The 11,677-nt window shown below is 38.6% G+C and overlaps 1 protein-coding gene across 1 annotated transcript; it reads right to left on the bottom strand.

Annotated features, from left to right (window-relative positions):
• Window positions 1-287: 287 nt before the first annotated feature.
• LOC130997941 (DNA glycosylase/AP lyase ROS1-like) lies at window positions 288-10,537 on the bottom strand. The gene is made up of 20 exons (XM_057923377.1): window positions 10,266-10,537; window positions 8,953-9,858; window positions 6,654-8,351; window positions 6,167-6,568; window positions 5,289-5,379; window positions 3,816-5,202; window positions 3,610-3,689; window positions 3,435-3,519; window positions 3,267-3,358; window positions 3,115-3,183; window positions 2,987-3,023; window positions 2,813-2,895; window positions 2,046-2,567; window positions 1,796-1,832; window positions 1,657-1,714; window positions 1,351-1,490; window positions 1,107-1,172; window positions 900-1,014; window positions 772-810; window positions 288-624 (listed from the first exon to the last, which is right to left on the bottom strand). The coding sequence occupies exons 2-20, from the start codon at window positions 9,695-9,697 to the stop codon at window positions 506-508; spliced, it is 5,865 nt and encodes a 1,954-aa protein (XP_057779360.1). The 5' UTR covers window positions 9,698-9,858; window positions 10,266-10,537; the 3' UTR covers window positions 288-505.
• Window positions 10,538-11,677: the final 1,140 nt, after the last annotated feature.

Genomic DNA, 11,677 nt, shown 5'->3' with positions numbered 1-11,677 from the left:
ACTTGAATGCTACTTCATAGAGATTATAATGATTTATACTTTATAGAGGTTCCCTTCATACGATGGAAATCATTTTTCTCTTCCTTTTACCTTGGATTGAAGTGCTATATGTTTTCCTCATGTTTACAGGAAGGTCGGCAACGCCTTTGAAAATGTCCTAGGGGTTCCCTCAGGCCATTTAGAAGGATCTCGTCTTATAAATATCATTTTGTCTCTAGCATGCTCTACCTTAACCATGATAAGGACAATACAGTGCATCCCTATCAATGTTCTACCACTACTGTTCAAATTGCAATTAATTTTATTGCTTAAGGAACAAATTTAAAGAAAGGCAATTCCTAGATCCCTACAAGATGCCAAGATTCAATAGTTGCTAATGAAATGTGATTATTTGCATTGGTACAACCTTGACATTCGTTTATATGATACAAGCAAATGCACCATGCCATTTGCTTTTAGAGCCGCTCACTGTTCAACCATGGCGTAAACTAACTGCTGTCTACGTCTAGCTCTCATCTGTCTTTCCTTTCCCTTTGGCTAGCTTGCTGGCAGGGAAGTGCAATCTGGCAATCAGGGGACGAGGTGCTCTTGTTTTCCTGTCAAAGCCCCTGACGCATACAAACCCTGAAATAAGAAACATCGGCTAATTATGACATTCAGGTGGTAAAATGATTACTCTTATGCTCCAAGGTTTCTCATGTTTTTCTCTTAATGTATGAGGTGCTCGTGCATGGAGCTAAAATTAGGACATCATTAAAAATAGAGATGTACCTCTCCAGAAGCAGTACTGAATTCCTTCTGTGGACAGCCCTGATAAGCAGAAAAACAATTGATGTATTGTTAACCATTCTGAAACCAACCGCCATGTCTACATACTAAACTTGATCTTCTGCTGTTACCTTTAAAAATAGTTGGTATTGATGTTCCAAAGTACACTGTTCGCCGTGGCAAGTTCCATAACCACTTTCTTGGTATGTCCATTGGGGATAGGCTGCTTTCATGGTCAGAAAATACCTGCAGATGTCAAATCATACAAATGAAACTAGAGCAATAGTAACTTTAGTGCACAAATTATTTATCTGAACGAAAGAATTTGTCCTACTGACCTCATTTACTTGAAAATATGTTCCATTTAGTGGAAAGCTTCCTCGCATGGCTGTTCTGCATGGTATCTGTGATGTTGTTGAATGTTAGATTTATAAATTAGCCGAGGAAATTAAGTTCCTATCAGCATAACCATAGAAATCTAATTAAAATAATAAAACAGAGTGTAAATAGGATCAGGGAAGATGTGTATTAGTGTTGTGCCTTAAACAACCAAATTTATTGCTACTATGATAGTATCTATACCAGAAGAGTTCCCCTAACAGTTTGAGATTTTGCTTCTCGTATACAATTGCATGATGCACAGGTTTCATCCGTGCAGAGCTTCTCGAGCTCTTGGGAGCTGCATCTTCTCTCGGGTGGTTCAGTAGAATCCATTGTTTCACCTGGTATGTAACATTTATCAGAGCTGGTTATTCTTAAAATAACTGAGTTAGATGGTGATCCCATTTTCTCCCTCTTTAAGATCTTTTGATTCAAGTTTTCACCATTTTGAGCAATGGGTAGTTTTCTTCCTCTTTTCATGTATTTTTAGGGCATGTGTTTTCATACCTGGGGTCCATATAGCAAGTAGGTATGGGCAAGGATCGTCAGGTTCCCGTTTATCCATCTGCAAATTTAAAATTTATTTGAGTCTGGAAAGCACCTTATACCATCAGGTGTGTTCGTTATAAGACATAATATGACTAACCCCTTCTAGTAGCGGGTGCGAATCTGGAAGCTCATAGCTGTACAAAGAGAAAATCATCATAAGATGCCCAGATTATCAGACATGTCATCTGCTCTAAAATACCTAAAACTTATTCTTAGTCTGAATTATTTGGAGTCATTTGAGCTTGCTAATCTCTATTAGGTGCACAAGCATGCTCAAAATTTGCTGTTTAACACCTGTAATAGTTGTGTGAATTGCCAAGCTTAAGATGTTATGATTGTCTACTTACACGTGATGCTCTGTTCTGAGTCGGCTAACATTTTTAAGCTTTGGCACTGGTATTGAAGCAGCTTCTGAAGTTAAAGCTACTAAGGCCTTTGACATATCTCCTTCCTGCAGTTCTGTATTTTGCTGCATGATTGTCTGCAGATTGTGAGTGAACTCTTCCATGTTCAGTTGGATGGTGGGGATCTCATCAGGATCTTCACCAAAAGCACTCTCAATATCACATTCTGGATCTTGCATATAATCTGGTTCTGGTGTGGCGGGAACTTCTATAATAGGCTCTGGTGTTTGTGGCTCTTCAATGATGGGCAGAGAGTTGCTTACTCTAGGTTTCGGATCCATTTCTTCAGTTTGAGGAGATGGCAACTGCAAGTTGCTTACTCTTGATTTAGGATCCATTTCTTCAGTTTGAGGAGATGGCAACTGCAAGGTATCCATACTTCTGATTGGATTTTCATCAGGCTTCTTATTTTCAGTTGCACACACGATGCTTTTGTCCTGTGGTGCTGGGAGAGCAAGTCTTGCACTACAAGCACATTCACAAGATTCATAAATAACAGTGTGGTTCATTCATGTCACTGACTCAAGGGAATCAACTCATTACAGATCCAAAAGTTTATATTTGTTGTCTATGTAGCTTCACTATTGCATTTCTCGTCTTTTTCTTAATAGTCAGAGGTAGATTTAATCCAGGATTCTTAACACCCTATCATGTAACAGAAATACTAATCCAGAATTTTGAAAGGGAGATCAATTTTGCATGATACAAACCTTGCATATGCACTTGCGAAGTGCCTGCATTCTCCCCTCATTGGACATGCATTGCAATTTGGCCTGCTCTTTGTGCAAAATACCTGACAAGACAATGGTGCTTGTGTATTATGTTTTACAAATTTGCAGGGTGTCTTGGGATCACCAAAATTTTCGCAGATAACTATGCCATACCTTTCCAAAAGTGATCATTTGATAATGCAGCTCATATCTGTAATGAGAGAGCATGACAAGTCATTGAAGGACACTTGTATTGTTATTTTAACATTAAGTATCAATCTGAAGAAGGGAAGATTAATTACAGCGTTTTTTGATCAAGCTTGCAGAGCCTGGGCCACAAATATTTCTGAATTGACTCCAATATAGGGTACCTAAACAAAAAATCCGCTCAAGTCAGTTATCTGCCTGGTTCTACATTGTCATGGGAAAATATATTAAGTGCACAAATACTCACAGTTCTAGTAAATGTAGCTGAAGTGACTCAGGCAATGGCTGAAGAGGTACCCAGCCTAATCGTACTGCTATACGGCCAACATTGGTGTCGACCTTTTCAATTGTTGCAGATACAATTAATAAATTTATTTTTCTCTAAGCAAGGCATTGTAAGTGAGGTTAGACTTACTGGAAAGGCAAGGTGATGAAGGGTCAAAAGCCGTACACACTCCACGCTCTTCAAACCCAAACCTCTTACGCTCAATAGGTACTCTCTGAAAATTGAAAGCAACAATTAGGTGCTTGTGCTATTTTACCTTTTTTTTTTTTTTTTAATTGTTGAGAAAATGATAATGCAAACTTACTTTGCTTTATCTGGTGGAACATCCCTAAGCCATTCCAGATCAATACTTCCATGGTCTCTAACAAGGCGGTTGAGGAAGTCCTGCACAAGTGGTCAAAAGATGATCAGTTATAATGGGAGTTCTAGCTAATTTTGCAATCAAATGGTAATGAGTTTAAATTAAATGTGTTAGCTCTATATTATTTGCCACATCTATCCATTGGATACCTTGATTCTTTCTGCCAGCATATTGTTCATTCCCCTTTCTCTAATAGTATGAGCGATCTCGTTAACATCTGCACATCGGATGGCATCCCAGTCCACCGAGTCCAAGGTACAGTCTGTTCTTTCTCTTTTTCTGCCACCAAAGAGTGCCTGTTTTCTTAATTGATCCCAGTCAACTGTGGTCTCCTTTTCTTTACTGATCCTTCCCCCTTTTGATTTGGGTCCATTAATTGTCTGCTCAGGATGGCTATTGAGGTCATTCTTATTTGAGTTTACTTCCTTATGTTCCAATTTTTTTAAATTATCAATGTTGCTACTACTACCTGTAGCATCCATCAGATTTTGATAGGTGGTTTTTTCTGAACCCCCCTGCATCTTGTTATGTTCTGGTTCTTGGCCTCTTTGATCGTCAACTTTCTTTTGATTTATCTCAATTTGCTTGTTGCTGCTTGAGCGAGCAATTGGACTGGGAAGATTTGGAACCCCGAAACTAATAGTTGTTGACTTCTGAGATGTTGTTCCTGATGCACATTCTGAAGATAGTTCACTTATTTCAGCCGTACAAAGTTCTTTCTCGCTGGAACTATCTGAGAATTTGCTGTTTTTCTGATATAAGTCATAGTCTGGTGATTGTGCTCCCAAATCAGGCACACGACACAAAGAGTTCCGACGACATGATGCAACAGTTTTAGCAGGTACCGTAGGATTGTCTAAAGGATCTTCATTCTGCAAGCTGCAAGGCAAGCTTTCTGATGGTGTATAGTGCCTTTCATCAGGCTTTCCTTTGTCACTGCCTTCTCCATGAATCCCATGTAATACCTTGCCTGTCATCTGTAGGAGCTTTACGAAAGATGTGCTAGTCAACCAATTTGGTTTAACCCCAGCTGTTGGCTCTTCTTCTGAGGTGCTCAATAAGCAAGAATCACTTTTTCCTGTGGTCTGTGCAATTAGGGAATCTGCAGAGTTCTGAGAAGAAATTTCTGGAGTCTGAGAAGAAAGGGTGTCTTCTGTGTCTTTACCATCCTCGTGCAAACTCACAGATCTGTTTGCTATAACTTCACAGGAAATAACTGGAGCAAGAGAAGTATCTGTTGATTGACCTCTGAAGTTGCCTTGTAGAGAACTGTCATCACTGGAAGCATTCTGAGATGGCTTCATACTGTTCGCTTCTCTAATACTGCTGCCGTCTTCTAAATCTTGAAGCGTTTTAGTATTGTCACTACAGACTGTCTCATTTAAGATCTCTTTGGCCAAAACAAAGGACCCATCAGAATCGAGCACACAGACCTCGGGCTCATTGGTTGCACCATCTGATCTATCGCTATGTAGTTCTGCTGAGTGGACGCTTGGCCTGGCGGGGAATCTCGCAGCAAGTGACATAAAGGCAGAGCTGCAAGGGTCAACGTGCATAGTGACATCCTTATCTTAAGGTCAGAACCTAGGCACAAGTACATAGCTAGTTGATGATAAACTAACCTGGAAAGATGATCTGAAACATTCTGAGTGAGGAAAACACCAACTACAGAGTCAACAACCGATCCCTTCCATGGAGAAAATCGTCTGTCTCCTGTGGAAGATATCACAAAATGCTTAGGTTTAAAGATTTCAATGATATGAAAGTAGACAATACGAGAAAAAGTTCCAAATTCAGCAAGGACTGAACCTTTTGATGACAACTAAGTTTTTTAGGCCATATACATGATATGTTAATTTATTCATTCTCCACTTAAATGGAAAACCAAACTGACATTGACAGTTAGTATCTTGTGAGGTGCTTGTTACATGCATAGTACGTACAGTTGTATTGATCAGTCTCCTAATACTTAGCTCTAGGTTACGTCTGTGCTTCCGGGAAGAACTCATGTCTTTATTTTGTTGAAGAGGTTTCTTATCTAGCAAAGTTAAAAAAGATGAATCTGAGAGTGATTGGTCAAGGAAATAAAAGTTTTTTCTATTATTTACTTAATCTTTCGGCATCTAGTTAATATACTGAGGGGAATATGGAGCAACATAGATTACGTTTCTTCCAATTCTTTTGAGTGCACAACTTATTGTTATTGTCACATCTTGGGTCTAAGCATAGTAAAACATGTAAAATGAATAGGATATTGGGAGCTGTCTCTTGGTTATAGTATTATCAACGATGCTTATATTCCTTATTTCTCGTTTGGCTCTAAGCATAGTAAAACATGTAAAATGAATAGGTTATTGGGAGCTGTCTCTTGCTTATAGTATTATACTATTATCAACAATACTTATTTAATTTCTTATCTGATTCTATCATAGTTCTCGTTTAGTGAGTCAAGGGCCTTTGTCAGCTCCATTATAGGATTAGTAAATGATTGTGTGGTTACCTTGTACAAGATGCATGCGTGCAATGAACGAGTCTGCTCTTCCAATGAATACTCTTCGTTCTTCTTCCCACCATTTTGTATTTTCCTCATTGGTCCCATCAATGCCTTCACTATTTATATTTTCTAACAAAAGTCTCCACACTCTTGTTGTCTCATCATCAAGGTCAACTTTAGGCCGTGGTTTTCTTCTTCTCACTTGATCAAATGAAGCATCAAAAGGGACAACAGCTCCAGAATTTTGATATGGAACAAGAGCATAATGCTCTTTATAATATTTTCTGAAAAATGCATTATACTTTTCTTCTGTTACTCCGCTTTCGGCATTTAGATCTAGTCGGCTGAGTTTATCAGTGATTGAATCAACTGGAGACACGCTTTTCCATGTTAGAGCAATTGGTGGTCCTGCATCATAAGTTGAAAATCAGTCAAGTATATCTATATGCTAACTTTGTTTTATTGATATTAGTATCACGAGCTTTATCAGTACCCATTGAAGTGCCAGCAAAGTTTTGGTGATTATACAAATTTTGCGCTGTTGAATTAATAAGCATGCTTCTCTTTGAGCGCTTCTTGGTTGCCAATGTTGATCGGGTGTCAGCCGCAAGAGCTTCAATGCATGTAAGTGGTTCGTTGAGAATTTGAATATTTTGTTGAGTTCTGGAAACTGTTGCTGCTCTGCTTGGAAAATTTGGCCATTGTTTACAGTTTTCCATTAATGAAGCTACTTTCCTCTGACGAGTAGGGGCTTTTGATCTTCTTTTCTTAATCCTTTGTGTGGGTCCCAAAGCCAACAGATCTTCAAACACTTGCTTCCCCTTCTGAATGCCATCAGTTGCATATCTGGTTGTTTGCAGATTAATAACCTGACTTTGGGCATCATAAGATCCCTGATTAGTTGGTGACATAAACTGATTTCTGCAAGAATCTCTGAGAGTGTGTCTTTCAAGTTTCCCACCATTGTCTGAGTATGCTGTAATCTGCATGCTGGATGTTACCGTACTGTATACCTTTTCTGTCCTCTTTTTCTTATAGATAGCTGGAAAATGCAATCCAGGTGTGCCAGCATCTGCATTCTGTGTGAAAGCAGAAAGGTATGCCTGCAGAGAATTATAAAATATTCCCGACTCGTTTCTGTTGCCAAGTGCTGCTTCCACAGTTTTATCCATGTTTTGTCTTTTCAAACATGTGCTGATGGAGTCACTGGGGCTTTTTGGTGTCAATTGGCCATCAGGATTCATGCTCACTTGAACAGTATTAGCCTCTTTATCATGTGTAACATCTGAGAATACTATTTGGCATTTCCCTCTGGTACACACACTTTGATCTGTGAGCATGTGGTTTTCCTTTAGTGTGTCCGGCAAGGGGCCCTGGGGATACTGTGCACTTTCTGGTTGATCTTTTGTGCCGAAGTTCCTAGCTTGCAATTCCCTTTCACAATTTGAAGAGGGGCAACCTGGTGAGATTCCATCTCTTACTGGGTCTTCTGAGTAGAAATTCAGAGATCTTCGGCAGGATCTTCGAGTACGCTTGGGGCCCTGTATTTCTGTAGTTTCGGTGGTTTCCTTATCAGTGTCATCTTCAGATTTGCTGATTCCTTTTCTTCTTCCGTTCTTTCTCTTTCTTAGTGGAGTTTCGTTAGCACTAGGAGTTTTATTATCTGGCTCATTTCCATTGTTTGCCTCTCCTAAGGACCGGTTAACACCATTTTTCCGAACATACTTCCTCTTGACTCTCGTGGTGTCTTGAGGAACATTAGTTTTCTGTGCACTTGATTTAGGAGTTCTCTTTTTTTGACCTTCAATTATGACCTTTGGCCTGTGCTTTTTCCTCCTGGTCTTCTGCTGAGGGGTTTTGAGCAAATCAGCTTCGTCCATGCCTCCCTTGTCAGGCTTGTGATTCTCCTGCAACTCTGTTGACGTGACTTCACTCAATTGATCGTTCACCAGAGGGGACTTTTCTTTCTCATGTAGTCGCATCACTCCATCCCTGGTGATGTTCTTTTCTCCCGTATGTGCTTCATCTATGCTTGAATGTTTCATTGCAGACTCCTGCTGGTCACCTCTGTTTGTCTTCTCTGGTGTTATAGGTTCAAATTGACACACAGTATTTCTCAAAGCTGCATCGGTAATCACTCTGGGTGGTGAATTCAGATCAAGTAAGTGCCGAGAGGGGATTGAACTCCTATCTGTTAGAGACGAGCAGATTCATATTTAGTAGAGGAGATAAAACATTGCATGCATAAGTAGGTTGCATAGATATTTTTCAGATTCTTGCTATATGATTACTTTTAAGTTTCAATTGTTCCTAATTAATATAGTTGTAGAGAGCAGCCTCAAGATGTGTGCCTTCAACTAACTCCTCTTTGGCTGTTACAGTGGTTTTCTATACCAAGGAAAGCTTTCCTCCACTTTGATACACACTGTTGCATAATGCATTAATGCAAATATTATTGTTGTTTCATGTCAAGTGAATGTCTGCTTCCATAATTAATTCTTGCACTAATTTTTTTGCTTGTTAGAAACACTGTAAAGCGGCATTTTCTTCTCATATTGCAAACTCACAATTTAGCAGGATTCTGTACAACTTTGTGAAAACAGCTTATGAACTAGGTGGTTTCAGGTTCTATTTAATGGGTGGGGGAATCTGAGCTCTTGAGCAAGTTATCTGCCTCAAGGTTCTCTACTAGTAGATAATAGAATAGATACAAGTCAATGTCATTTTGTTGTAATCATTAATGGGAACATTTAGACATGAAATTTTCTATGATAATCAGATGGTGAACATACCAATGACAGTGTTGGATATTCTCCCTTCTGCATCAAAATTTGCTCCAAGCATGGCGTGTTGATCTTGCAGGGAGGCATTTCCAGAGCTCATAGTGAACTGCCTTCCCTCAACTCGTGGATGAAAATAGGGAGTTGAAACCCTGCTCCTATCAAGTGGGTCTTCTAGAAAACCATGATCAACTTGAGGGTGAAAACAGGAAGAGGAAGCACTACTGCTTGTGGCAAAACTATTTTGCGTGAGGGCATTCTCTGTTTCTGCTTTCTTGCCCATCGCCGCCTCCAAGAGACTCCCAAATGTGACATTTGACCATTCATTATTGATGGAGAACTTGTCATATGTGCTTAAACCCTTTCCAAACATGTGGGAATTGGCAGCCTCTCCGGCCACCCAACTCTCGAAATGAATCAGATTCTCCTCATAAACATGGGAATGAGTGGTCATGCCCGCGTGCCAGTTGTTGGCAACTCTACTTGCATTATTAACATTAATTGAAGCATGGCATGCAGACTCTCTCTGCTGCACAAATTCTTCCGACCCAGATAGACTTGCTTGAGCCACCTGGTTAGTGGTAGCTAATCTTTCCTTTTCTAGACAATTTGCCTGCACCGTCTGATTTTCTCCCCAATTCGTGCAGATCGGTGGCCAGCTTGTCGAAGTGGCTTTAGCTGGGGTTGCTGGAATCCATGAAGAACCGATCTGGAGCTCATCCGGTTTTGAAGCTGTATCTTCTCTTCTAACTGACATCCCGCTACCAGCAGGACTGGTAAAACTCCAATCTTCAGCTGCAATTTTAGGATTTTTTTTGCTCTCTTTAGAAAAACACCTTAATTAATTCCTCGACCGACAGCACGACTTGCTAATTGCTCAACCACATTTCCTGTCATTCTCATCCGGCATAAAATTTTCTGCAAATTCAGTAAAAAATAGTCAGGAAAAGCCAAAATTTTTGGACCCATGCAGCGAATTATACAAGGAACACTTCCCCCCATACTTGAAACTCATAATACCAAATTCAAGATGACAGATCTCGCAATATAGAAATTCAGGAAGATGCAGCTTGTTTCTATGATAGAGATAAGGCAGAAATGGGGGTAGAGGACAGAGGAAGCGCGGTTAATTGTATATTAATTCACAGATAAACAACCGAGAGCAAATATTTTTCAAGATGAAAGACTGGAGGAGGAATAAATTTGGGGAAGGGGATATAATCTGTTGTTAATTCGTAAATGCCATTCTTACCAATTCTGATGAAAAAAGAAAAAGCATTAGAAAGTGCCAAAAAAGCTGAATATGCTGTTGAATTGAAACTCACCTAAAATTCGATTCCTGGTGAAAGATCTCGTGAACCGATTGTCGAGCTGCCGAACGGCGAAAGAGAAATCGAGAGCACAGCAAATTCGTAGGTGGGTAGAGAGAGAGAGAGAGAAACAGACAAGCAGAAAGACCAGGGCTTCTTATTCAAGTATAGAGAGAGAACCTCTGAAACTGATAAATCTTTTTTTCTTTTCTTTTTTCTCGCTAACCACTTAGATGATTCATTGTGATATCGGTTCCGCTTTCTCCATGTCAAATCATGCACAAGTGATTTGAGCGCGCGGAATTTAATGTGATTGAGCGAAAGTTATAATAAAATAATAATTTTTTGAATTTTACCGACGAAAATAATTTTTACGATGGTAACGAATTTAGAGATCAATTTATGATCGAATAGTTTTATTTTTACTGAATGAGTTCTTTAGATGTTTAAAAAGTCTTTTTTAGGTTGGGTTGTTGCGTTCGTATAAGTTTTTTAAATTTAATTTAAAAAATGAGGTTTGAGTAATAATTCGAGAATATTTAATAACCACGATGCGATTCAATAGCGTAGATAAGATATGTTGAGAATTTTGGTGGACCATGATGACAAAAATAACAAAAATGAAACACGTGAATAAGCTATACATAGTTAACACTTCCAGTCCCAGGACTTCTTTTGATTGTTACAATTACTTAATACCCTTTAATATCTAGCACTATAGTATTTGTTACAATTAATATCGTAGTCAAATAAATGACTTTTAGCTTTTATTATTTTTAACTAATATGGCGTTTTTATCCATTCGCTCTACAGTTGAATTATTCTTTTCACTATAATGAGATCTTTTCGAGAGTCACGGGCTTCTGTTTGTTGCACTGAGATTATATACAAATCCAAACTTCGTTTAATTGTTTATAGAAAAGGATGCGGGAGTATATCTATCATGCATGGTTTAGATTATGTTGTTATCTTTTTAGGGGAATATTAGTTTCTTTTCTAACTGACCCTAGGAAGTCTAATTTAAATATCGTAGTCTGCTTTTTACCGTTAGAAAAAGTGGTTTATTTTTATATTAATAATTTGTTGTCGTATTTGATTGACTTGGTAGTAAATATATTAAACTGTACATAAATAATCCAACAGAATTGATATTATTTATTTTATTATATAAAAATGGTAAATGACTGTTTATTTTAAGAAGGGTTTTAAATTGAGGTGACTTAGCACTCCCAGCAGATCACCTAAATGCATCACTAACTCTAAATTTAGGCTAAAACAATTGAAAATGAGCTAAAAAATGCATCCAGCAGATCCCCTAAATTAGATGGGGCCCACAAAAAAATTTACACCTACCTAAATTCAATCTTAAATTTACACCCATCCTAAATTTATTTTAAGCTTATAATTAGTAGGGCCCACACATAATT

This window comes from Salvia miltiorrhiza, chromosome 8 (genome assembly GCF_028751815.1).
Source record: "Salvia miltiorrhiza cultivar Shanhuang (shh) chromosome 8, IMPLAD_Smil_shh, whole genome shotgun sequence".
NCBI classification, from domain to species: domain Eukaryota; kingdom Viridiplantae; phylum Streptophyta; class Magnoliopsida; order Lamiales; family Lamiaceae; genus Salvia; species Salvia miltiorrhiza.
The sequence above is the reverse complement of the archived record's forward strand: the minus strand, read 5'-3'. Positions and strand labels throughout refer to the sequence as shown.